This window comes from Saimiri boliviensis, chromosome 1 (assembly GCF_048565385.1).
Source record: "Saimiri boliviensis isolate mSaiBol1 chromosome 1, mSaiBol1.pri, whole genome shotgun sequence".
In the NCBI taxonomy this organism is placed as follows: domain Eukaryota; kingdom Metazoa; phylum Chordata; class Mammalia; order Primates; family Cebidae; genus Saimiri; species Saimiri boliviensis.
The window spans coordinates 28912760-28940620 of NC_133449.1; the positions used below are offsets into that span (position 1 = coordinate 28912760).

At 38.4% G+C, this 27861-nt stretch overlaps 1 protein-coding gene across 4 annotated transcripts in view; it reads left to right on the forward strand.

The window, feature by feature from the left end:
- Positions 1-27861, forward strand: part of CLIP4 (CAP-Gly domain containing linker protein family member 4) — a 128810-nt gene that overhangs the window by 91085 nt on the left and 9864 nt on the right. For all 4 annotated transcript variants that reach the window (XM_039460520.2, XM_010352302.3, XM_039460504.2 and 1 more), the window contains exons 10-14: positions 1513-1602; positions 2372-2515; positions 6453-6587; positions 9861-9984; positions 13487-13548. In XM_039460520.2, coding sequence (XP_039316454.1) covers positions 1513-1602; positions 2372-2515; positions 6453-6587; positions 9861-9984; positions 13487-13548 — 555 coding nt within the window. The remainder of the gene's footprint in view (positions 1-1512; positions 1603-2371; positions 2516-6452; positions 6588-9860; positions 9985-13486; positions 13549-27861) is intronic.

Below are 27861 nucleotides of genomic sequence, written 5' to 3' on the forward strand. Positions count from 1 at the left end.
CTTCCATCAGGAGCCTTCATGGGTTGACTGCCTGCTAAAACGAAACAATCAACATCCTCCATAGGATTTAAACAAGACCTGTTCCAGTGTCCCATACATAATATTCAAAAGATAAAAGATACAATCCAATATTACCCAAAACATGAAAAACCAGGAAAGTTGACACACCTTACAAGGAAAAAGACACTCCAAGCATAGCAGCTTTGAGGTGACGTGGACATTGCAGTTAACACATAAAGATTTTAAGTAATAGAACCACACTCTTAAGAATTAAAGGTGTAGCTGGGCATTGTGGTGCATACCTGTAGTCCCAGCTACTCCAGAGGCTGGGGCAGGAGAATTGCTTGAGCCCAGGAGTTTGAGGCTGCAGTGAGTTATGATTGTGCCACTGCACTGCAGCCTGGCTAACACAGCAAGACTGTTTCTTAAAAAAAAAAAAAGAATTGAACACTCTTGAAACAAATGAGACTTTCAGCAGAGAAATGGAAGATTAAAAAAACCAAATGATACTAGTGTGTGTACACACACACACACACACACACAAACACACACACACACACACAAATGAGTACAAGCAGGACTGTGGAAATCTAAGACTGGTGAATTGTATCACTGACAATATCATGGTTGACATACTACATTTATTATACCATAATTTAGCCAAGTATTACCTTTGGAGGAAACCTAGTCAAAGTGTATAAGGAATCTCCTTGTGTTCTTTTTTTTTTTTTTTTTTTCTTTTAAAGGTGGGGTTTCACTGTGATGGCCAGGCTGGTCAAAAACTTGAAAGAAATGAGTATTTTTAGAACTGAAAAATATAATTAGGAAAAAAAAAATGACTTTTCAGTTTGCCTGCATAAAATGTCCCCTCTCTACCCTCTTCATTCAGTTTCTGCTCTTGGAGTTCAGGCTGTCATGCCTGTACTATGCTAATGATGTCTGACTGGTCCCTGCTTCAGGCCTCTCCCACCACGGTTTGGTTGTAGCCTGGCTGTAGGAGAGTATGAATTTAACTAGACTCCATTCATGTCAGTGTTCCGTTTCAAAGCCCAGCAGAGGCTCCTTCTTTACGGAAGAGTTTCCAGTCCTTAGCTGGGCACCGTCACCTCCACTCTGAGGTGTCACTGTGACCTGTCTAATCTTGATTCTCCTACATTCCAAAAGTATTCTGTTCCAGCCAAGCTACTCGCCATTTTGTCTTTAAGATTGTCCTTTTGTCCATCCAGAATGCCTGCCCTCAGTTCTTCCTGATCATATGGCCTGTATTCTCAGGAAGAAATCTGACCTGTCCCCCATAAACCCATCTGGAGTGGGATCATCTTGATGGGTTATTGATTCATCTTTGTAGCCACGAAGCTAGTGCTTTTACCAAAACATGTCCTCATCCATCTGTGTAGTTATTATCCAGCATGTTTTCAGAAGATCTCAATGAGGGATGCATGTACTTTAAAAAATACATTTTATGTTTAATGTTAAAATTCTTGCTGAAAGTATTTTATTTTTGTGTCCAAGGATTAATGACATCAAAAAAAAATAGTGCTTCCGAATCAACACTTTCATTGCCTCCCAGTGAAGAACTGAAAACCGTGACAGAGAAAGATGGTAATACAAATTTAACCTCTGTTTCTCAGAATTTAACTTTTGATGGGACTTTAAAATAATAGTAGAAAAGCAGTTTATATGGAGGCTAAGTTTTAAAGTTGGCAAGGGAAAAACTATAGTAAAATTTAACCTTGGAAATCACGCAGCTCACAACAAGCTATATACGTAATTTTTTGCGTGTGTATGTAAAATACTGTACTGTGATTCTTTTGTCTTAAACTAGATAACTACTGGACTAGATATAGTTTTAAAAACAGGAAATTCCATAATATAGATGGCTCTACACAGATTTTTCACTTGCTTTTAGCTATCAAATTTGTTAGATGAATTGAGCATGAGTATTCCTGCTTGCCTTCAGGTTTAACTCAGAACGTCTCAATATTAAACCTTTGTTGTCTTAAAACATCTTAATATCATGTTTAATTTTGTGTAAACAAGATGGGACTCTTCTGTGTCATCTAAGGTGAGAGGTGAGTGATGGTCATTAGATTAGATAGTCAGTTTACATGGTTCATGTGGACACCTCTTACATAAGATTGTGATCTGACAGTGCGGATCCTCAAAATACTATTGTTCGTGTTATAAAATCTTTTATATATAAACGACAGATGCTATTTGGATGAAATCAGGCATTGAATTTGACACTAGATAATCCATAATTGAGGAAGTTCAATGAAGAGTTTCAGAAAGGTTTGCCTCGACGAGCTGCTTCTTGGTCCATGTCTGATTTTCCACAGTTTGACACGTTCTTTTTCTTGATCTGTTTTAGTCGCCCTGCTTGGATCTGTCAGCAGCTGCTCCTCTACATCTTCTTTGGAACACCGACAGAGCTACCCCAAGAAACAGAATGCAAGCAGCAGTACCAAGAAGACAATGAGCAAAAGCTCTTCTGTTTCATCCAGAGCCAGCGCTGGTATCTATGGCTTTTTCAACCAGGCTTGCTTGGTGTTTTTTATCTTGGTTTGTTTGTAAGTAGATTTGCTCTTTTTGAATGTGTAGAAGGAACCCTTTACTTCAATCAGATTGAACTGCTTGCCCTCTTCCCCGCCTCCCCCTGAGCCTTAAGCCTTAAGGTCTCTTGGTTTTGCTGTCAGATTTAAGACTTTGCATTTATTTTCATAAAAGACTTTGCATTTATTTTCATTTAATTCATTCTTCGTAGTTTCATCTTATCTGAATTTAGTTTCTTACGTCTTGCATATTAGCTTCTTCACAGGCCTCTGGGTCATCTTCATATTTAAAAACATGCTTTCTCTGTTTTTATTCAAGTGACTGTTTTAAAACTATGTTTGTTTAGGACCTAGGTGAGGGTCAGCGTGTCCCCTCCCAGGGTGACAATACCAGCAGTTCTGATACGGCTTTTTAACTAGCTGTGAACCTGCCTAATCTGACTCAGTCCACATGTCTTCAGTTATTTGTAAAGATACCTAAAACACTTTCTCAGACTTCTTTTTTTTTTTTTTTTTTTTTTTGAGGCGTAGTTTCGCTCTTGTTACCCAGGCTGGAGTGCAATGGCGCAATCTCGGCTCACCGCAACCTCCGCCTCCTGGGTTCAGGCAATTCTCCTGCCTCAGCCTCCTGAGTAGCTGGGATTACAGGCACGCGCCACCATGCCCAGCTACTTTTTTTGTATTTTTAGTAGAGACAGGGTTTCACCATGTTGACCAGGATGGTTTCGATCTCTTGACCTCGTGATCCACCTGCCTCGGCCTCCCAAAGTGCTGGGATTACAGGCTTGAGCCACCGCGCCCGGCCTCTCAGACTTCTTTTTGAACGGACATAGATTTTCTGTTGCAGTTCACTTATTTACCTATATAGTGAACTTGTCCAGAAATGCAAAAGCCATCTTGGCAAAAATTGTTCTTAATGAACCTCTTTATTACCAGATTCTTTTTTAATACTTATTAATGTATTAATGGTGCTTGTACTGAACCAATATCTTTTTTTTTTTTAGACGGAATTTTGCTCTTCTCCCCCAGGCTGGAGTGCAATGGGGCGATCTTGGCTCACTGCAGCCTCTGCCTAGCGGGTTCAAGTGATTGTCCTGCCTGCGTAGCTGGGATTACAGGCACCTACCACCACGCCCAGCTAATGTTTGTATTTTTAGTAGAGACAGGGTTTCACCATGTTGGCCAGGCTAGTCTGGAACTCCTGACCTCAGGTGATCTGCCCACCTTGGCCTCCCCAAATGCTGGGATTATAGGCGTGAGCCACCGCGCCTGGCCAGAAGCAAAAGTTTATTATGGAAAATGTTCACGACAGATTTTTTTTTTTCTTTTTTAAATTATTGAATATGGGAAAAAAACTCCAAAACTCTCGACGATAATATTGACATAATAAACCTAAAAATTGGGACCTAAAAGTAGAGAACCTGGAAGTTTTGCCTGAAATTGTTTACTTGGGATATTTATTCTCTGAATGACTTCCTCTCTCCGTACCCCAACCAGTTTTTCTTTATGTTGTGAGGAGCAGACGCCAGAAGGTCCCATGATGATGCGGCCATCCTGTTTGTCCTCATTTCATTTGCATCTTAAGGCCCCCTGAATTTGGCATTTGCACTTTGGACATTTACTTGATTTTACAATTTATATATGGGTATGGAATTACTTAAAAAAAATTTAAACAAAGTAGTCTAGCATGCCTATATATTTTCCTTTTTTAAAAAGTAAGTTTATGGGTTATGTAGACCAAAACAATAGGGAAGATGAAGAGAGTTATCAGAGTGAGAAAGAGGACCTTTCACAGAGGGAGATGGGGCAGAGAACGGGAGATACTGGAAAGTCCGTGTTGGGAACCCCAGAGACATTTACCTAAAACATTTTCCTTGAGTGAGTAGATATTCTACTTCTTCCTATAGAATTTGCATTTGAGGGAGATGTAGATTGCAGAGAATGAACAATAATGAAAAGTTAGGTTAGAGTGGAAATAAAGGATTTGGAGAGTGGGAAAGGTAGGGACCTCAGTCTCATATCCCATTGGTATTTATGTGTGTGTGTGTGTACGAGATAAGGTCTTGCTCTGTCACCCAGGCTGGAGTGCAGTGTTGTAATCATAGCTACTGCAGCCTCCAACTCCTGGGCCCAAGTGATCCTCCCACCTTGGCCTCCTAAAGTGCTGGGATTTACAGGCATGAGCCCATGCCCAGCCTGTGTCCCAATGTTGAACTTGCCGTCTTTGGTTCATTATCTGCAGGCAACAAGGGGATAGGACTGAGGATTTCTGGCCACAGAGTCTTCGTTTTAATCTATGTGTACCACTTACTGGCCGTTAACAGTGTGTCTTAGTTCATTCCTGAGTTTGTGTCTTACTTTTCAGTATAATTTTTATGAAAAGCACTTTGTAACTATGAAGTGCTGTAGAATACTCGTTATGCTGAGGGTCTAGGACTTTTTGGTGTAATCTAGACCTTCTCCATGGGCTTCTGTTCCTTGGTTAGTTGCTTTGTTTTTGATTTCTTCTTTTTTCACAATATGACTTATCCTGCATCCCGTGCCCTCCTCCAGAGTTCTCTAGTTCCTCTCAGATGGCAGCTCTTCAAATCTCTGTTTATGTACTGATAGGACAAGGCTCAAGCGCCCACCTCTTCTTTTTCAGCTGTTGTATTTGAACAGCTTTCTAGATCATATTTCATTGGACTTCTATGTTTAATAGTGGACATTTCAAGGTTTAATTTTGAATGAATCAAGTTGAATGAATTAAGTTGTTCTTAATAACAAAATCAATTTAGGATAATTAGAGCCATGTAGTAATTTAACCTTCAAATCACGTTGCTTTTGGCTGGTCACAGTGGCTCGTGCCTGTTATCCTAGCACTGTGGGAAGCTGAGGTGGGAGAGTGACTTGAGCCTGGGAATTTGAGACCAGCTTGGTCAACACAGCAAAAGACCCTGTTTCTTTAAAAAAAAAAAAAAAAAAAAAAGAGAGAGGTCAAATCACATTACTTGTTATATAATTTATACTGAGTCTGAGTGAACTATTAACACTGCAGTTGGAGTGTTTAGTAGAATAGAAATTGGGAAACTATGGCCCATGGGACGCATCTGACCTAGCATTTGTTTTTGTAAATAAAGTTCTTTGGAATGCAGCCATGCACATTTAAAAAATGTATTGTCTATATCTGCTTTATATCTGCTTTTATGCTGCAACGGCAGAGTTCAGTAGTTGTGGCAGAGATGGTATGGCTAGCAAATCCTAACATATTTATTGTCAAGCTCTTTGCAGAAACAGTTTACTGTGACTCCTCTTCTATTAGAGATGCTGCAGGCACTCTGGGCAGAGTTGGTACTTTACCAGGGATCAGGTTTTGTAAATTTCCCATGGCATTAATTTTCCCAAGGAAACCCTTCACATTTCCTTCAAGTAACTTGACCTCTCATGTGAGAAACACGACTGTAGATGACTTACGTGATGAAAGGCATCAGACTTCAAAATCACCAACTAACTAGACTAGTTAGAATACCTAGTGTGGCCGGGCGCGGTGGCTCAAGCCTGTAATGCCAGCACTTTGGGAGGCTGAGGCGGGTGGATCACGAGGTCAACATGGTGAAACTCCCTCTCTACTAAAGATACAAAAAATTAGCTGGGCATGGTGGCGCGTGCCTGTAATCCCAGCTACTCAGGAGGCTGAGGCAGGAGAATTGCCTGAACCCAGGAGGCAGAGGTTGCGGTGAGCCAAGATCACGCCATTGCACTCCAGCCTGGGTAACAAGAGCGAAACTCCGTCTCAGAAAAAAAAAAAAAGAATACCTAGTGTGATTTTTCTGGCTAATGTGCTTTTTGAGTCTTTCCCCCTTTGTTTTTTCTCCTCTTTTCCCGCCTTCCCCCCCATCCATTCCTCCCCTACTTAAACAGGTTTGAATTCCTCAGCAACATCTACAGCAAATAATAGCCGTTGTGAGGGGGAACTCCGTCTCGGCGAGAGAGTGCTAGTGGTAGGACAGAGACTGGGCACCATTAGATTCTTTGGGACAACAAACTTTGCTCCAGGTAATTCATCTGCATGTTAGCTTCACTTGATCTTCAGAATACAAAAGGTTTAGAATGTTACGTAATAAATAGAATTTAATTGTAGAGAAATCCTGATGAACAGTTTTTGTGGATGGCACCTATAGCCTGAAAATGTGAAATGATGATGAAAATTCAGACTCTGTTTATGCAGGTGGATGGTTACCCATACATTTTTTTTCTTGCCAATTGTATTTTAAATGGTCAGTGTTAAAAATTAGTGATCATTCTCCAGTTTTACTCCTACCAATTGCTGGGTGTGCTAAGTGACAGGCAAACATTTTAGGATTAGATTTTTGCTAAGGATAGCCTTTAACATAAGTAATAAATAATGAGTTAACTACCTTTTTATCCGAGTGGCTTGGAGAGGAAAGCACACAAAAGGGCCCGAAGGAATATGAAAAAGCTCTTGCATCTCCTGGGCCCTAAAAAATACATGTTTGTGTAATTATATATTCATTCCAATCTGTACTTAACATTGTGTTTCCAAAAGTAAAGGTTACTTTCTTTAGTATTGTCAGTGATTATAATTTTAAATAAAAGTCGATTGAATGAAACCAAGTTTGTGTGTTTTAAATAGCAATATGCTATTTTAACACATGGTGGCATTGCAGCATTTTAGGAAAAGGTTACCTAGAACACTGATTAAAAAAAAAAAAAAGTTTGTAACATTTGGCCAAGAACTATGAGAGGAGGATCTGAGATTTTACCCTATTTGCAAGCTAACACATTTGCCTGCCACAGTTTCATAGATGTTGGTGGAAGATGTTTTGAGTCCTAGAGTGCTTTGTCTCCAGTGAGTCATCACAGGTTTGAGACAAAGCACTCTAGGACTCACTGTAATTGCAGTAGCCAGAGTGTCAGCATTTTCTTGAACTATTGCTTTAGTGCCAGTACCCACAGGGTGAGAGAGAGAGCCATGTGCAAGAGAGAGCACAAGAGCATGAGCCCCAGGTGTCACCTGCATAGCCAGTGGTTTGTTCCAGGAAAGAAGCCCAGAGCTTAGGGAATCTGAATCTTTAAAGTGAACTTACTGTACACATGCCTGCCATTTGCTCTGGTGGGAGATGCTATCTCTATCCTCCAAGGCTGTCTCCTATACAGACATTGATGAAAAGATAAGTCTAGAACAAAGGTAGTCACTGCTCCTACCCATAAGACATGTGGAAACATGACAGGACCCTAGGCGACTGTCTCCCAATACATTCTTGTTCCACTAATACCACTTTTAATTAATTGCAAGCTAACTGCTTGATTTGAGTTAGGCGTTTCATAATTCATGACTTTCTTAGGTCTCCATGTAGTAACTGAGATTAGTTAAGATATACTTAATATAGGTATCAAATAAAAACTTAAGAATCCCACAGGTAGGTTATTTTTTATGGTTACCATGTGTCTTTTGAGTTCCCTTTCTCTGATTATGTTAAACCAAGATAGAATGGTTTGATTCTTTGGAGACATATATCTGTATCTATCTCTATATCTATCTTTAGTTCCAAAAATCTATCTATCTATATATATCTTTGGAGATATGTGTGTGTGTGTATCTGTATCTATATCTATATCTATATCTATATATCTTTGACTATATATAATTCTTCATTTTAGGTTGATTTTAATTTTTAAATTCCTAATGAAAGCATTTAGAAATTTGGGAAGTAATAAGCAAATATAATAAAGTTCGAAACTTTTTTGTTAAAAACGTTCTGTCCTGTAAGGAAATAGTAGCATCAAAAAATCAATCATTGCTGCAGAGCAGTGGTAATATCTGAAGTGTTTGGGGGTTATGAGATCTAGAATTGGGAGAGGTTGTATTTAGTCTCGTCAGCATTTTTTATGTGCCACCTTGGAAAGAAAATTAACATTTAAATGGGAAGCTTTCCATACCACGACACTGCCAATGTGTAGTCTTTATTGTTAACACTTGCCATGTGTATTTCTGCTGTATGTTACACGCTTCCAAGAATTATATGTTAACATTAGCAATTGTGTGCTAAATGAAAATTGGAAAATGCAAAAAGTATGTAGGAAAGCATAAAAGGCAGAAGCAAGTAAAACTTGGAAAATTGTAACTGTAACACTGAGAAATAACAGCGGCGACCAGACTACCCTGGTTTAGGACGTTGGGAAACGTGCTAACCTCTTTTCAGAGCATTAGTATGGCTTAACAGTAGTTTTGTAGATATTACTTGTATGACACAGGAAATGGATTCAAGTATCATCTTTTTAAACATAGAGGAAATAAATTAAGGAAAATGTGAGTTGGTTTTTTAGAAGGCGTGTAATTAACTCTTTGAACTAGTACTCTGGAAGAAACACTATTTTTGTAATTTGTAATTTGCAGTAAGTTTCTTGATATCTATGTCCTTATTTTTTACTTGATACTAAGAGACCAAATACAATTACTACTATATATACTCCTTTTAAATCACAAATAAATGGACTATAAGGTACTTTTAATTGGTCTTGAGGCACCCTCAATTTGAAAATCCTTTTTTTAGGAGTACGTGTCCGTTTACCTTATTCTGGGTAAAACCACAGTTAAAGCAACCTTGCTACTTTAATTTTAGGCTATCTAGAAAAGGAAATCCTGTTATTTCCTTCAGAGTAGGTCCTTTTAAGTACAAAAAGTCTTAAAAATAATTCTCCCTATTAGCCAACCTAAACCTTTTAATTTAGGTAAAAAAAAAAAAAAAGTTTTCTTTTTATCTTGGGTAGAAAAAAGAAAAGAAAAAGCACTCACCATGATGTCTAGTGGTATTTTATATGTTATTTTTGTCCTTCTTTAATTATTTGAGAACTGTGTGTGGTGTTCTAATGTTAGGTGAGTAAAATGAAAAGATTGCGTGTGTTCATTTTATGATTTTAGAATCTCAATATTATGTTTCACTTCTTTCACTGAAACACACTATATGACCGAGTCAAGAAGAGTTTTTCATTGTAGCTTTTAGATCTATTTTGGTCATACACTGTTTGCGCAATAGCTAATTCTTGCCCAATTTGTGTTTGTGCATTTTATTTTCCTCTTTTAATGTATGACTCTGCAATGATACTTGCGAAATGTTTTTCCTGTTTACTTTTCAAATTTTCAAATTTTATAATTTTATCATTTGAAATCCTTAATGAGTATAATGACTTTCCCTCATTTTGGTCATTTACGGAAACGTTAAACCATCTAGACTCTGGTTTTGTATAGCAGCATAACAGTTTTGGATAAAGTACAGATGCTTTTAAAATGCAATATTCATGTTCTAGGATATTGGTATGGTATAGAGCTTGAAAAACCCCATGGCAAGAATGACGGTTCAGTTGGAGGCGTGCAGTATTTTAGTTGTTCTCCAAGATATGGGATATTTGCTCCCCCATCCAGGGTGCAAAGGTAAGAGAATGAAATTTATGTTTATTCACAGACACTTTTTGTAATTTGCAGTGGTTAATGGAGACACTAATTTTATATTAAAGACATGCCCTGAATGTAGCTCATGTCTCCTTTCAAGGGGTTAACCAACCACCTTCTTCAGAGAGAAGGCTCATGGAAAGCTAAATTTGCTTTGCTGAGGATTTGCAATTTCAAAAACCTCCTTTATTCCTCATTTGCAAACCCTATGAGTATGTGTAGGCTATTAGAAGTGGCATTTGCAGCTAAGAACAGTGAGAGCGGCAAGCTTAATCTGTCATGCAAACAAAAGTAAAAATGCTCTCTGATTGCTTCAGTCACATCCTAACTACATTAAATTTCCTGCCAGCAGGCACCCCATTCATTCTCCTACAAACCTAATGGAACCAAAATGGCTTTTTCCTCTGATTTCTTTAGTTTTCAAAAATAGATAGGCAGTAGATCTTTGGGGGAAGTGAAGCTTCAAGGATTTTTATATAATATACCTCCTTGATGTTTCTTCCTAAGATAGTATCTTTCGTACCACCTCATCTGGTTTTAAAAAATAAGTTGAGCAGAAACAAAGTCCTCGTAAAATTCCAGGTATCATTATGTGAAATGGCTTCTCTTGTGGGCTGGAAGAAGTAGCTTGGTATGCCTTTCAGTGGATAGGAAATGGGATACTAATCTTTAAATGAGAGATAACATATATGGCGTAATTACATTCATGAGACTAGAACTACGATCGCAATCTGGGAGTCTTGTCTAGTTTTCCCTTACAACTAGACTGTTGTGACTATCTCGGGAAGTTGAAGTTTTTACATCCATTTTTTCCTCAGTTTGTTTTTCTTAGTGAATCATTTCATATTTTTTGTATTAATTTCCTTCTATGATATACTTGATATAATTTTCTTCTTCTTTATGGTAATATAGAATTTAACATACAATGCTTTGTAGTTCATAAAGTATCTTCACTTAAATGTTGTTTCATTTATCCTAATAAATATTGATCAGGTAAGCTGGAAAATAATAACTTTTACAAACATGTATTGAGCATTTAGTAAGTGGGTAGGCTCTGCACAGTGTATTTTAGATGTATACCTCATGAATCCCCCTGGATCTCGTGAGCTGTAAGTTATTAGGATTATTCCCATTTTGCAGATGAAGAAACAGGCTTCAAAGAGATACGTGATTTAGCTAAAGTCATACGCTAATTAGTCGTGGGGCTGGACTCAGCCCAGATGTGTTATTTTGTAATTGTCTTTTTGTAAGCCCTTGCTTTTAGATGGTTTGTTCTTTTTTTTTTTTTGTATTTGTTTTATAAATGAAGAAAAGGAGGTAGTAACTACGAATACCGTTTATATGTGCTGAGATCTGTTTGCAGGACTCTTCATGTATTAACCTGTTTTACTGCTCTCCTGTAGCTCTGTGGTGCAGGCACCATGTTCCATAGATGAGGAAAGTGAGGCACAAGGGGTGACGTGTGCTGTGCTCCAAAGTGGGGATCTGAACCCAGGTTGTCTAGTTTCAGCATGTGTGCCCTTAACCATAGCGCTATAGTGATTAGAAGAGCTTCAGGGACCTTCTTCAGGACATACATCTTGTAAATGATTGGTTTGGGAGTAAATCGATGCTGAGTCACCAGCCAGTCTTCTGTGTTCTCACGTTACGTTGGGCATATTTTCATCAACACATGGCAGCAGTCTCTTAGAAGTTGTGTTTCTCTCCTAGTCATGAGGACTGGGATTCTGCCTTTTCACGTTTGATTACCCAGAGTACATAATTTGGCATATTTTAGGCACGTTAAATATTGATCCCATCTGATTCCTAGTTCAGTGCATTTTATGCTCTAACAGCATTTTCCACCTCCTCTATGTTGTAAAGCTGCTTTTTCATGGTTTCATCTTTTCTTTCTTGCTTTGTTTCTGGAGCACACATTTTTTATGTTGTTTGGTGTTTTGTTTTTTTTTTGTTTTGTTTTGGTTTTTTTTGCTTGCCTTCTATTTGGTCTTCTTTAAGGTGGTGTATTTAAAAGCAGCCCCCTCTTAAAAACATAGGCCTGTTTCTAAATGAACTGCTATCTCAATCCAGCTGTCTTCCTGTCATCTTCTGATTGTCTCATTCATCATCATCAAATACTATTAAGTGTCTTTTAGCACTTGCGCTGCGCTAGGCATTCTATAAGCAAATAAAACAGACATGGTCCCTGATATAAGTTTCTCATCTGAACCAGCTTTGGAGCTCTTGAAAGATACCACTACTCTCCAAGATGGAAGAATTTTAAACTAGGGAATGTTTGAGGACAGTCCTAATAAGGTAGTGGCCAGTCACAGTCACACCTTGCATCTTCCTCCTCCCCAGGACTATAGCTGACCTTTAGCCCCAAACCCCTTTCTGTTTGTAAAATGTGCTTCCTACCCCAGAATCTTTGCACCTGTTCTTTCTTTCTGCTTGGATGGCTTTCTACACCCACCTACTGTTGCCCAGCATTCACTTAGTGAACACCTTTTCTTCTGTGAATATATTAATCAGTCAAAATTTCTTTAGAGAAACTCTAAGAAAACTGACTAGGTTAAATCTAATCTCTCTCTCTCTCACACACGCTTTGCTCAAGTGATCTTCATTAGCATAGTATTCACTTTCTTAGTTCTTGCTATTATTAGGCACTTACTACTAATGAACTGATTACTTTCAGAATTCACTTTCTCTCAACTGTTACTGCTTCATTCAAATATCCGTCCTCTTGATAAAATCACCCTCTTTGTGTCCATCAGTCTCTCACTGCAGTATGTTGTATATCATGTAAAAATGATGCATACGACTTGTTAGGTGAAATGGCAAATATTGCAAGAGTTGCAGGATTTCTTGATGGTAATAAGATATGCTGGAGGAAGCGATTGACAAATGAAGGCTTTCCAGATTTAGGTCATTAACAGTTGCAAGAAAATGGAGCTGTCAGGATTGACTTTTCAAAAATAAAGAATGATTTGAATATCAAAAAATGAAGGAAACCCCATCGGGAAAGTGACCTTTATGATCGTGGATTAGAGTCAAATATAAAGTAAAAGATGTTGAATTGTATTAGCCATATAATTTTACCAGAAAAATCACTCACACAAACTCAGCCAATGCCTTTTCCTTTCAATTTAAGAATTTCTGCCTTTTCCACAATATTAATGTAACATTTGTTAAGTTTAATATAAAATAAACTTATTTTCGTATTTTTTAGTTTCACCTTGGAAGATGAAGTTTCAAAGAAATAAATTCGAGTTCATATTTCAGTGAATTCACTTGAATTTTTTTCTGTACTAATTAGATAGTGAGAACCTCTTCTATTTAATTATTGTTTTTCTTTCATGCCAGATTGGAGCTCCTGGCTTGTAATGGATACTCAATAAATGTTTGTCTAATGAATGACTACATTTGGTGTGAAGAACTTAGTTGATAACCAGTCTTAAATCTGAAGACCAGCTACTTCTAATGAGGTGTATTGTTTTATTCACAGAGTGACAGATTCCCTGGATACCCTTTCAGAAATTTCAAATAAACAGAACCATTCTTATCCTGGTAAGATTACACAGTTTTGTGTTCCTAATAATTATTTCTTTGCTTTCATTTATTGAAAAATTTCTATTGTGAGGTATATATGTATACAAAAGGGTCTATAAAATGTATTTATATAGTTTGTGTAATCACAGAGCAAACATCTTTACCTATCCCCTGGCTGAAGAAGAGGATGAGCTGACCTGTAGAAACCCCTGAGTACCCCATCCCATCTTGTCTGCCTCCCTCTTCATATATTCCATTCTCAGGTGGAGGAGTCTTGAACTGTACATTAATTATTCCCTTGATTCTCTTTATTTTTGTCACCCGTATGTAGATGTATCAATAATATGTTTAGTTTTGATTGTTTGCTATTTCATTTTTTAGCATTCCATTGAAATATTCATTCCATAATTGATGGTTATTTGGGTTATCTCTTGTCTTTTCTGTTACAAACTATGCTCTTGTGCACACTTGAGGAAGTTTCTCTAGGATCGCCAGGTGTGGGATACCTGTGTCCTCCACCTTCCTAGGTAATGCCTGTCTGTGTATTGCATACTCTATCTGTGATGGATCAGAGCCTCTGCTTCTCTTTGCCTCACTAGTACTTACCTTGTTTGATTTAGAAGTCTTTGCCTATTTGAAGGGTTTAAATGGTATTTTATTACCGTTTAATTTGCGTTTTCTAGATTACAAATGAGGATGAGCCTATTTTCATGCTTATGGGCTGTATGCATTTCCTCTAGTATGAAGCACCTGTTCAAGTTTCTTGCCCATTTTCGTGTGGGGGTTTTTCCTTATCTTATTAATTTGTAGGCTGCTTTATGTATTTTGGGTACAAACATTTTGTCAACTTCATGTGTTGCAAATGTCTTGCCCAGGTTGTTACTTGTCTTTTAATCTTTTTATTTATTATTTTTGTTGTCTTTGGATGAGCAAAAGTCCTTTATTTTTTTGTAGTCAAAATAGCAAAACATGTTATGGTTTGGATTTTTTGTTTTACAAAATCTTTTCTTAAAATAGAAATTATGAAGATATTTTCTCATATTGTTTTCTAAGAGATTCATATTTTTGTGTTTCCCATTTGTCAGTTTACCAAGAATTGATTTTGTGTATGGTAAGGATCTAATTTCTTTTCTTTCTTTTTTTTTTTTTGCATGGATAACCATATATGAAAGAATGATTTGTATATCAATCCTTAAATAATTATTGAGGTTAATTTTATGGCCCACTCTAATAGGTACGTTGTTTTAATTTGAAATTCCCCCGTGTTTCCTTTCTTTTTTCTTTCTTTTTTTTTTTTTTTTTTTTTTTTGAGACAAAGTCTCACTGTTTCACCCAGGCTGGAGTGTAGTGGCACAATCTCGGCTCACTGCAACCTCCACCTCTTGGGTTCAAGCGATTCTCTTGCCTCAGCCTCCCAAGTAGCTGGGATTGCAGGCACATGCCACTACACCCTGCTAATGTTTGTATTTTTTTTTTTTTAGTAATTTTGGGATTTCATCATGTTGGCTAGGCTGGTCTTGAACTCCTGACCTCATGATCCACCTACCTTGGCCTCCCAAAGTGCTGGGATTACAGGTGTGAGCCACCGTGCCGGGCCTCCCTAATGTTTCAATTTGGTATTTTCTAAAGATGTTTGATGTTGTATTAATTGCTAGGGATGCTGTGACAAAGTACCACAGACTGGGTGGTTGAAACACAGACATTCATTTTCTCACAACTCCAGAGGCTCTAGACGACTGAGATCAAGGTGTTGGCAGGTTTGGTTTATTTGAAGGCCTTTCTCTGTGTCTTGTAGATGACCTTCTATCTCTGGTGTCTGCATATGGTCTTTTTCATTGTGTGTATGTGTCCGTCCCACTCTCCTCATAAAGGCACTAGTCGTGTTGGATTAGAGCCCACCCATATGACCTCATTTAACTTAATTACCTCCAATTACATATGACCTCATTTTACTGTAGTTATCTCCAAATATAGTAACATTCTGGAATGCCGAGAGGTTAGGACTTCAGCATATGAGCTTTGTGGGGCACACAATTCAGCCTGTAACAGATGCTGACTATCTTTTCATATGCTTATTTTTCATCTCTTTTTCTTTATATTTTTTACTGCATATCATAGTTGTACATATTTTTGGGATACATGTGATAATTCAATGCACATATACAATGTGTAATCATCAAGTCAGGGTAATTGGGACATCCATCACCTAAAAAATTGATTTTTGTGTTGGGAATGTTAAAATTCTCTTCTCCTAGCTGTTTTGAAATATGCAGTAAGTTATTAACTATAATTTTCCCCCTATACTATTGAATACTATAACTTATTCCTTCTATTTAACTCCATGTTTGTGCCCATTAGCCAATCTGTCTTCATCCTGCTTCCTACCCACTCACACACACTTCCCAGCCTTCGGTGTTAATCATTCTACTCTTTACCTTCACAAGATTCCTCTTTTGTTAGCTCCCACACTTGAGTGGGAACATAAGATAATTTGTCTTTCTGTGCCTAGCTTATTTCACTTACCTTCCAGTTCCATTGGTGTTGCTGCACATGACAGGATTTCATTCTTTTTATGGTGGAATAATATTCCACTGTGTATCTATACCATATTTTTTTAATCCATTCATCCATTGGTGGACACTTAGGTTCATTCCATATCTTGGCTGTTGTGAATTGTGCTGCAATAAACATGAGAGTGCAGCTGTCCCTTCTACATACTGATTTCTTTTCTTTCAGAGATATATGTCTATATATCTATATCTGTATATATATCAGCAGTGGAATTGCTGGATTATATGATAGTTCTATTTTCAGTTTTTTGAGGAACCTCCACACTATTTTTTCATGATGGCTGTACTCTGCATATTCTCAACAGTGTCCAAACAGCAGTGTGCTATATCTTCTTTGATGAGGTGCCTGTTCACATCTTTCACTCATTTTAAAATTCTGTTTGCTATTTTCTTGTTGTTGAGTTCTTTGTACATTTTGAATACCAAACCTGTATCAGACATGTTTTGCAAATATTTTCCCTCCATCTGTGGCTTGTCTTTTCATTCTCTTAACAGTGTACTTCACAGAGCAGAGGTTTTTAATTTTAATGAAGTCTGAGTTATCAATTTTTTATTTTGTGGATTGTGCTTTGGTGTTTTATCTAAAAAGTCGTCACCAGACCCAAGATTACCCTGATTTTTGTCCAATGTTGTCTTCTAGGAGTTTTATAGTTTTGTGTTTTATACTTAGATTTATGATCCATTTAGAGTTAATTTTGGGGTAAAATGTGAGGTCTGTATCTAGATTTTTTTTTTCACCTGTGAATGTCCAGTTGTTTGAGTGTTATGTGATGAAAAGACAGTCTTTTTTTTTTTTCCATTGAATTGCCTTTGCTCTGTTTTCAAAGATCAGTTGACTAATTTATGTGGGCCTGTTTCTGGGCTCTTTGTTCTTTTTCATTCATCTATTTGTCTAATCTTTTGTGAGTACCACACTGTCTTGATTACTGTATTTTTTTTTTATTGCATTTTAGGTTTTGGGGTACATGTGAAGAACATGCAAGATTGTTGCATAGGTACACACATGGCAGTGTGGTTTGCTGTCTTCCATCCCCTCACCTGTATCTGTCATTTCTCCCCATGCTATCTCTTCCCACCTCCCCACCCCCCCGTCCCTCCCCCATTTCCCCTCAACGGACCCCAGTGTGTAGTGTTCCCCTCCCTGTGTCCATGTGTTCTCATTGTTCAACACCCGCCTATGAGTGAGAATATACGGTGTTTGATTTTCTGCTCTTGTGTCAGTTTGCTGAGAATGATGGTTTCCAGGTTCATCCATGTCCCTACAAAGGATGTGAACTCATCGTTTTTGATGGCTGCGTAATATTCCATGGTGTATATGTACCACATTTTCCCTATCCAGTCTATCATCTTTGGGCATTTGGGTTGGTTCCAGGTCTTTGCTATCGTAAACAGTGCTGCAATGAACATTCGTGTGCACGTGTCCTTATAGTAGAATGATTTATAATCCTTTGGATATATACCCAGTAATGGGATTGCTGGGTCAAATGGGATTTCTACTTTTAGGTCCTTGAGGAATCGCCACACTGTCTTTCACAATGGTTGAATTAATTTACATTCCCACCAACAGTGTAAAAGTGTTCCTATTTCTCCACATCCTCTCCAGCATCTGTTGTTTCCCGATTTTTTAATGATCGCCGTTCTAACTGGTGTGAGATGGTATCTCAATGTGGTTTTGATTTGCATTTCTCTGATGACCAGTGATGATGAGCATTTTTTCATATGTTTGTTGGCCTCCTGTATGTCTTCTTTTGTAAAGTATCTGTTCATATCCTTCGCCCATTTTTGAATGGGCTTGTTTGTTTTTTTCTTGTAGATCTGCTTTAGTTCTTTGTAAATTCTGGATATCAGCCCCTTGTCAGATGGGTAGACTGCAAAAATTTTTTCCCATTCTGTTGGTTGCCGATTCACTCTACTGACTGTTTCTTTTGCCGTGCAGAAGCTGTGGAGTTTGATTAGGTCCCATTTGTCTATTTTGGCTTTTGTTGCCATTGCTTTTGGCGTTTTGGTCATGAAGTCCTTGCCTACACCTATGTCCTGAATGGTTTTGCCTAGATTTTCTTCTAAGGTTTTTATGGTGTTAGGTCTGATGTTTAAGTCTTTAATCCATCTGGAGTTAATTTTGGTGTAAGGTGTCAGGAAGGGGTCCTGTTTCTGCTTTCTGCACATGGCTAGTCAGTTTTCCCAACACCATTTATTAAACAGGGAGTCCTTTCCCCATTGCTTGTTTATGTCAGGTTTGTCGAAGATCAGATGGTTGTGGGTATGTTGTATTTCCTCTGAGGCCTCTGTTCTGTTCCATTGGTCTATATCTCTGTTTTGGTACCAGTACCATGCTGTTTTGATTACTGTAGCCTTGTTATATCGTTTGAAGTCCGGTAGTGTGATGCCTCCTGCTTTGTTCTTTTTGCTTAGAATTGACTTGGCTATGTGGGCTCTCTTTTGGTTCCATATGAAGTTTAAGGTGTTTTTTTCCAGTTCTGTGAAGAAGGTCATTGGTAGCTTGATGGGAATAGCGTTGAATCTGTAAATTACTTTGGGCAGTATGGCCATTTTCACGATGTTGATTCTTCCTAACCATGAACATGGAATGTTTCTCCATCTGTTTGTATCCTCTCTTACTTCGTTGAGCAATGGCTTGTAGTTCTCCTTGAAGAGGTCCTTTACGTTCCTTGTTAGTTGTATTCCTAGGTATTTTATTCTCTTTGTAGCAATTGTGAATGGCAGTTCGTTCTTGATTTGGCTCTCTTGAAGTCTATTACTGGTGTATAGGAATGCTTGTGATTTTTGCACGTTGATTTTTGTATCCTGAGACTTTGCTGAAGTTGTTTATCAGTTTCAGGAGACTTTGGGCTGAGATGATGGGGTCTTCCAGATATGCAATCAGGTCATCTGCGAATAGAGACAATTTGATTTCCTCCTTTCCAATTTGGATACCCTTTATTTCTTTTTCTTGCCTGATTGCTCTGGCTAGAACTTCCAGTACTATATTGAATAGGAGTGGTGAGAGAGGGCATCCTTGTCTAATGCCAGATTTCAGAGGGAATGATTCCAGTTTTTGCCCATTCAGTATGATATTGGCTGTTGGTTTGTCGTAAATAGCTTTTATTGTTTTGAGATACGTTCCGTCAATACCTAAGTTTATTGAGGGTTTTTAGCATAAAGCATTGTTGAATTTTGTCAAAAGCCTTCTCTGCATCAATTGAGATAATCATGTGGTTTTTGTCTTTGGTTCTGTTTATGTGGTGAATTACGTTTATGGACTTGCGTATGTTGAACCAGCCTTGCATCCCCGGGATGAATCCTACTTGATCATGGTGGATGAGCTTTTTGATATGCTGTTGCAATCGGTTTGCCAGTATTTTATTGAAGATTTTTGCATCTATGTTCATCATGGATATTGGCCTGAAATTTTCTTTTCTTGTTGAGTCTCTGCCGGGTTTTGGTATCAGGATGATGTTTGTCTTGTAAAATGATTTGGGAAGGATTCCCTCTTTTTGGATTGTCTGGAATAGTTTCAGAAGGAATGGTATCAGCTCCTCTTTGTATGTCTGGTAGAATTCAGCTGTGAACCCATCTGGACCTGGGCTTTTTTTGGGTGGTAGGCTCTTTATTGCTGCCTCGACTTCAGACCATGTTATTGGTCTATTCAGGGTTTCGGCTTCTTCCAGGTTTAGGCTTGGGAGGATGCAGGTGTCCAGGAATTTATCCATTTCTTCCAGGTTTACTAGTTTATGTGCATAGAGTTGTTTGTAATAATCTCTGATGATGATTTGGATTTCTGTGGAATCTGTGGTGATATCCCCTTTATCGTTTTTTATTGCATCAATTTGGTTATTCTCTCTTTTCTTTTTTATTAATCTGGCTAGTGGTCTATTTTGTTGATCTTTTCAAAAAACCAGCTCCTGGATTTATTGATTTTTTGAAGAGTTTTTTGTGTCTCTATTTCCTTCAGTTCTGCTCTGATCTTAGTTATTTCCTGTCTTCTGCTAGGTTTTGAGTTTTTTTGATCTTGCTCCTCTAGCTCTTTCAATTTTGATGATAGGGTGTCAATTTTAGATCTCTCCTTTCTTCTCATGTGGGCACTCATTGCTATATATTTTCCTCTAGAGACTGCTTTAAATGTGTCCCAGAGATTCTGGTATGTTGTGTCTTCGTTCTCATTGGTTTCGAAGAACATCTTTATTTCTGCCTTCATTTCATTGTTTATCCAGTCAACATTCAAGAGCAAGTTGTTCAGTTTCCATGAAGCTGTGCGGTTCTGAGTTAGTTTCTGCATTTTGAGTTCTAACTCGATTGCACTGTGGTCTGAGAGACTGTTTGTTATGATTTCTGTTCTTTTGCATTTGCTGAGGAGTGATTTATTGCCAATTATGTGGTCAATTTTAGAGTAGGTGTGATGTGGTGCTGAGAAGAATGTATATTCTGTGGATTTGGGGTGGAGAGTTCTGTAAATGTCTATTAGGTTTGCTTGTTCCAGGTCTGAGTTCAGGTCCTGGATGTCCTTGTTGATTTTCTGTCTGGTTTATCTGTCTAATATTGACAATGGGGTGTTAAAGTCTCCCACTATTATTGTGTGGGAGTCTAAGTCTCTTTGTAAGTCATTAAGAACTTGCCTTATGTATCGGGGTGCTCCTGTATTGGGTGCATATATATTTAGGATCGTTAGCTCTTCTTGTTGCAGTGATCCTTTTACCATTATGTAATGTCCTTCTTTGTCTCTTTTGATCTTTGTTGCTTTAAAGTCTATTTTATCAGAGATGAGAATTGCAACTCCTGCCCTTTTTTGCTCTCCATTTGCTTGGTAGATCTTCCTCCATCCCTTTATTTTGAGCCTTTGTGTATCCTTGCATGTAAGATGGGTTTCCTGGATACAGCACACTGATGGGTTTTGGCTTTTTATCCAATTTGCCAGTCTGTGTCTTTTGATTGGGGCATTTAGTCCATTGACATTTAGGGATAGTATTGTTATGTGTGAATTTGATGCTGTCATTTTGATGCTACCTGGCTGTTTTGTTGGTTAGTTGGTGCAGATTCTTGATTGTGTTGATGCTCTTTTACCATTTGGTGTGTTTTTGGAGTGGCTGGTACTGGTTGTTCCTTTATATGTGTAGAGCCTCTTTCAGGAGTTCTTGTAGAGCAGGTTTGGTGGTGATGAAATCTCTGAGTGCTTGCTTGTTCACAAAGGATTTTATTTTTCCATCACTTATGAAGCTTAGTTTGGCTGGATAGGAGATTCTGGGTTGCAAGTTCTTTTCTTTAAGGATGTTGAATATTGGCCCCCAATCTCTTCTGGCTTGTAGGGTTTCTGCTGAGAGATCTGCTGTGAGTCTAATGGGCTTCCCTTTGTGGGTAACCCGACTTTTCTCTCTGGCTGCCCTTAGCATTTTCTCTTTCATTTCAACCCTGGTGAATCTGACGATTATGTGCCTTGGGGTTGCTCTTCTTGAGGAATATCTTTGTGGTGTTCTCTGTATTTCCTGGATTTGAATATTGGTCTGCCTTGCTAGGTTAGGGAAGTTTTCCTGGATAATATCCTCAAGAGTATTTTCCAGCTTGGATTCATTCTCTTCATCACATTCAGGTACACCTATCAGACGTAGATTGGGTCTTTTCACATAGTCCCACATTTCTTGAAGATTTTGTTCATTCCTTTTTGCGCTTTTTTCTCTGTTCTTGCCTTCTTTTTTTATTTCATTGAGTTGATCTTCGACCTCTGATATCCTTTCTTCTGCTTGGTCAATTCGGCTGTTGAAGCTTGTGCATGCTTCACGAAGTTCTCGTGTTGTGTTTTTCAGCTCCATCAATTCACTTATAATCCTGTCTGTGCTGTCCATTCTCGTTAGCAGTTCATCCAATCTTTTTTCAAGGTTCCTATTTTCTTTACGTTGGGTTAGAACATGTTCTTTTAGCTCACTGTAGTTTCTTACTACCCACCTTCTGAAGTCCGATTCTGTCATTTCATCACCCTCCTTCTCCATCCGGTCTGGTTCCCTTGCTGGTGAGGAGTTGTGATCCCTTTTAGGAGGAGAGGTGTTCTGGTTTCGGGAGTTTTCATCCTTTTTGCGCTGGTTTCTTCCCATTTTTGTGGGTTTATCCACCTGTTGTCTTTGTAATTACTGTCTTTCAGATTGGGTCTCTGAGTGAGCTTCTAGTTCGTGGATGCTGAAGTTACTTCTTCTTTTTTTTTTTTTTTTTAAGCTTTCCTTCTAACAGTCTGGCCCCTCTGCTGTAGGACTGCTGAGGTCCTCTCCAGGCCCTGCTTGCCTGGGGATCACCTGCAGCAGCTGCAGAAGAGTAAGGGTTGCTGCCAGTTTCCTCTTCTGCTATCTTTGTCCCAGAAGGATGCTCGCCTACTGTCAGTCCGTTCTCTCCTTTATGAGGTGAGTCTTTGGATCTATGGGGGTCAGGGAGCTACTTGAGGAGACAGTCTATCTTTTATTGGGGCTTAAGTCCTGAGTTGTAAGCTCCGTTGTTTGTTCAGAGCTGCTGGGCAGGTATGTTTAGGTCTGCTGCAGCTGAACTCATAAAGCACTTTTTGTTCCCAGGTGCTCTATCCTAGGGAGTTGGAGCTTTATGAGTTTCCGTTGCACTACTGCCTTTTTTGATTTTTCTTTCAGGTCTGACCCGCCCAGCTAGCAGCACGCCTAGCTACTGTCTGCCCGCAGGGGCTTTGCTGAGCTGCTGTGGGCTCCGCCCAGCTGCCCTGAGCTCTTCCCTGCAGTCCTGTTTATATGGGCGTAGTTAGAACTGTCTCTGCAACGGTGGCCCCGCCTCTGTTATGGCGGACTCTCTCTGTTGTGACAGGTTGCCTCGGCAATGGGGGCCTGCCTCCGTAGCGGTGGAGAGTCTCAGTAATGGCGGAAGCCCCTCCTCCGCCGAGCCCGACAGTCCCGGTTCAGCTGTGCTTGGTTTGTAGGGCTCAACCCAGAGGGTTTCCAATTACTGTTTTTGTTTTCGTTGTTGTTTGGGGTGGAGGGGTGGGACCAACTGAGCCTGATCACCTGGCTCCCTGACTCAGAGTCTTTTCTTTTAAGTTGAACGACCCCGCGTTCCAGTCGCTTGTTGAAAAGGCGCTGGGATCTCCCGTGCTGCGACTCACTGAGTCGGCTTGAACTGCGGCACCGGCTCCTGGCGGATTTTTTGCCTAGGAATCTCCTGGCCTGGCTCGCTATTTCAGATGAATCGGCAACTCTGCCGTCTCAGGGCTCTGATCGCCAGCTAAGAGGGCTCCCAGACCAGTGGCTTTTGTACGGAGAACCGCAGCAACAGGGAGTGGTCACAGCAGCCGCGCGGGCGGAATCAGCCCCACGGGGGCCAAAACAGCCGCACAGGCTGGAATGTGACGCTGGCGACCCCTCTGCCTGGGTATCTCCTGGTCTGTGGGCAATAAGAGTTCATCTGGAAATGCGGCGTCCACTCACCCTCTGCACTTTCACTGGGAGCTGAAGTCCTGAGCTGTTCTTAGGCGGCCATCTTCCCAGCATTCCCGATTACTGTATTTTTAAAAATTTATTTATCATACTTTAGGTTCTAGGGAACATGTGCAGATTGTAGAGGTTTGTTACATAGATAAACATGTGCCATTGTGGTGTTTTGCTGCATCCATTGCCCCGTCGTCTACATTAGATATTTCTCCTAATGCTATCCCTCCCCAGTCTCCCCACCCCTGCTATTTCTCCCCTAGCTCCCCACACCCCAGGCCGTGGTGTGTGATGTTCACCTCCCTGTGTCCTATGTTCCTGGGTCCAGTTCTCATTTTTCAATACCCACTTATGAGTGAGAACATGTGGTGTTTGGTTTTCTGTTCTTGTGTCAGTTTGCTGAGAATGATGCTTTTCAGTTTCATCCATGTCTCTGCAAAGGATGTGAACTCATCCGTTTTTGTGGCTGCATAGTTATTACGTGGTGTATATGTGCCACATTTTCTTTATCAGTCTACATTGATGGGCATTTGGGTTGGTTCCAAGTCTTTGCTATTGTGAACAGTGCTGCAATAAACATATGTGCACATGTGTCTTTATAATAGAATGATTTATAATCCTTTGGATATATGCCCAGTAATGGGATTGCTGGGTCAAATGGTATTTCTATTTCTAGATCCTTGAGGAATTGCCACACTGTCTTCCACAATGGTTGAATTAATTTATACTCCCACCAACAGTGTAAAAACATTCCTATTTCTCCACATCTTCTCCAGCATCTGTCTCCTGATTTTTTAATGATTGCTGTTCTAACTGGCGTGAGGTGGTATCTCAATGTGGTTTTGATTTGCGTTTCTCTAATGACCGGTGATGGTGGGCTTTTAGTTATACGTTTGTTGGCCGCATAATTGTCTTCTTTTGAAAAGTATCTGTCCATATCCTTTGCCCACTTTTTGAATGGTTTTTTTTTTCTTGTAGATTTGTTTAAGTTCTTTGCAGATTCTGTATGTTAGCCCTTTGTCAGATGGGTAGATTGCAAAAAAAATTTTTCCCATTGTGTTGGTTGCTGGTTCACTCTGTTGATAGTTTGTTTTGCTGTGCAGAAGCTCTTAAGTTTAATTAGATCCCATTTGTCCATTCTGGCTTTTGTTGCCATTGCTTTTGCTGTTTTAGTCATGAAGTCCTTGCCCATGCCTATGTCCTGAATAGTATTGCCTAGGTTTTTTTCTAGAGTTTTTATGGTGTTAGGCCTCATGTTTAAATCCTTAATTACTACTCAACCTGAAGAATTACTATGAAGATTACTGTAGCTTTATATTAATTCTTCAGGTTGAGTGGTGTCAGTCCTCTGGTTTTGATCTGCTTTTTTAATATTGTGTTGGTTATTCTGGGCCTTTTGCCTGTGCATATAAACTTTATCATCAGTTTGATAATATCCACCAAATAACTTGCTGGGATTTTAATTGGGATTATATTGACTATATAGATCAAGTTGGAAAGAACTGACATCTTAATATTTAGTCTTTTTACCCATGAACATGGACTATCCGTTTATTTTTATCTTCTTTGATTTCTTCCATCAGTTTTATAGTTTTCCTTATATAGACTGTGCATATTTGTTAGATTTATACCTATGTATTTAATTGTTTGGCCTTAATGTAAATGGTGTTGCTTTCATCATAATTTTTATAACCTTATGCCAGCTTTCTTTTGCTTAAGTATTTGCCTAATATATCTTTTTATGTACAATTGACTTGTAACCTTTCTATGTTCTTATGTTTTTAGAATATTTCTAAATGGAATATAGTTATGTTTTACTTTTTTTGAAAAAAAGCCTGACACTCTTTCTTTTAACTGAGAGTCTTACTCATTTGCATTTATTGTAATTACTGATATACACTGATGATATGTTTGCTATCTTGTTTTCTATTCACTTTTTTGTAATTAATAAGTGATTTTTCTTGACTTTATTCTGCCCATTTTCCTAGCCCCCAGTTTTTTTTTCAGTGTACCCCCTCTACTTGTGTAAAAGTTACATTCTATGAATATTCTTCTAGTAATTACTGTACATAATTTAACATTCATTACTCATTAATCTTCAGAACTTCTACTTGAGATCATTTTTATTAATTTCATGTAGATTCTTTAAAACTTCTTTTAGAACGTTTCTGTTGGGTAGCAAACTCTTTGTTTTTATTTGTCTTTTCCAATGATAATTTTACTGGTTGTAGAATATTAAGTTAAAAGATATTTCCCCCCGCCTCTTGACAGTATCATTGTGCTGTTTTTTTGGCTTATGTCATTGTTGATGAGACAATATCTGTGAGTCTAACTAATTTATATTGTTGCTTCACTATGATATGTCTAGGCGGAGATTTCGTTTATCCTGTTTATTCTTTTTGTTTGGCATTACAGATTTTTCTGTATCTGGGAATTGATCAGTTATGTAAAATTCTTATGTGTTATAATTAAAATAGTTTCTCCTTTTTTCTCATGCTTATCTCCTTCTGAAACACCTTTTGGTAGTATGTTAGACCTTCTCATTTTCTTTCCCATGCTCTCTTGTATTAATCACAACTTGTCACCCTAGACTCTATTCTGGATATCTCCAGACCCATCCTTCTGTTTCCTGATTCCCTCTTGAGCTGTTTATTCTGCTGGTTAATTCAGCCATAAAGCTTTAAAACTATAAAAATTGTTTTTTTTTTTTCTTTTTTCAAATCTTCCTGCTACTTACCATTGCTATTCTTTCCCCGTATTTTCAAGTTTTTCTTTTTTGTTTAAACATTTAAAGTATTATCTTTTATTTTGTGTTAAATAATTCAGTATCTAAAACCTTCGTGAGTCTCATTCTGCCATCTGTTTCTGTTGAGACTAACTTATGGTTTGTCTTCTTTCCTTGTAAGTTTTGTAATTTATTCTTGTGAGATGCTTCTTTTACTCAGAATTTTATATGTAAAAATTCTTTGAGTACTGGGTTGATGCCTCCAGAGAAGATTGTATCTACCTGTGCCAAGTTGCCTAGAGGCACTGCCAACCTGGAATACTTTAATTTATAGTCTCTGCAACATTTTTGTATTACAAGACAACATGAATTTCATTCATGGTCACAAATTCTGAGGGGAGAAAATTTTGCCTCCTACTGAGCATTAAGGTTGACATAAGGGACTTTCCTTTGTCTTCATCTGAATGGTGTTTCGTTTCTCCTTTTGCGTTGCACTGAGTGTGAGTTGTTTGGGATCCTCACTTTAACCAAGAATCTTTTGTGAGGATCCCCATATGGAGGCCCTAGGCTTTATTTCTCTCCCTGTCTCCAGTGCAGCCAGTAAGGTGGAAGCCCAGGTTCTCTGGAATTCAGTGGAAAGCCTGCTGGTTTAAGATGGTCAATTACTTTGGTGTTTGGGGGCCTCTAATGGTTTCACTTTTTTGTTTTTAGCCTCTTTGAAATTGTGATTTTTGTGTCATCTCAATAGTATTTTTTAAAAATTACAGTTTTAACTAAAATTGCATCAAACAAGAGATTCATTCAGCATATGTGGTCTGCCATAACTGGCCAGGCTAGAAATCTTGTTTCTTTTTAAAAACATCTTTTTAAAAATTTACCTCTTGTGAAGTGTTTTTGTTTTTGTTGTATTATTTGGAGAGGCCAACAATCAAAAGTCGTGAAGTTAATTGTTCAGTGTTTTATAAATGATTACGTCTTTAAACCATTTTATCTTTTTCTTTTTTATATGAATATCAAGATTATAATATTTGATAGTAAAAACAATCAGCTTTATAAATAAATCATTCAATTTTATTTGATTTTTGAGAACTCTTATAATAAAAGTCTCCACAAGTAATGTCATGCTCTTCACTTATTCATATATTGTATAGTTTGATCATGAAGGCAAAGATGAAAATTTATCTAGAAATCTAAACTATGATTATATTCTGTATACTTACCTTCGCTGCTGCTGCTGCTGCTGCTGCTGCTTCTTCTTCTTCCTCTTCCTCTTCCTCTTCCTCCTCTTCCTCTTCCTCTTCTTCCTCTTCCTCTTCTTCCTCTTCCTCTTCTTCCTTCTTCTTTCTTCTTCTTTCTTCTTTCTTCTTTTTTAATGAGATAGGGTCTCACTATATTGCCCAGGCTGGTCTTGAACTCCTGAGTTCAAGCAGTCTTCTCAATCTGCCTCCCAAAGTGCTGGGATTACGGGTGTGAGCCACTGTGTTGCCCTGCTTTCTATTTTGAAAGAAACATTTAATATAATAGAACATCTATAGAAGAAATGATAAAAGATCATTGTAAATAAGAACTGAAAGCTTATCATCTATTTTTCCTCTTCTAACCCCAACTTTCATAT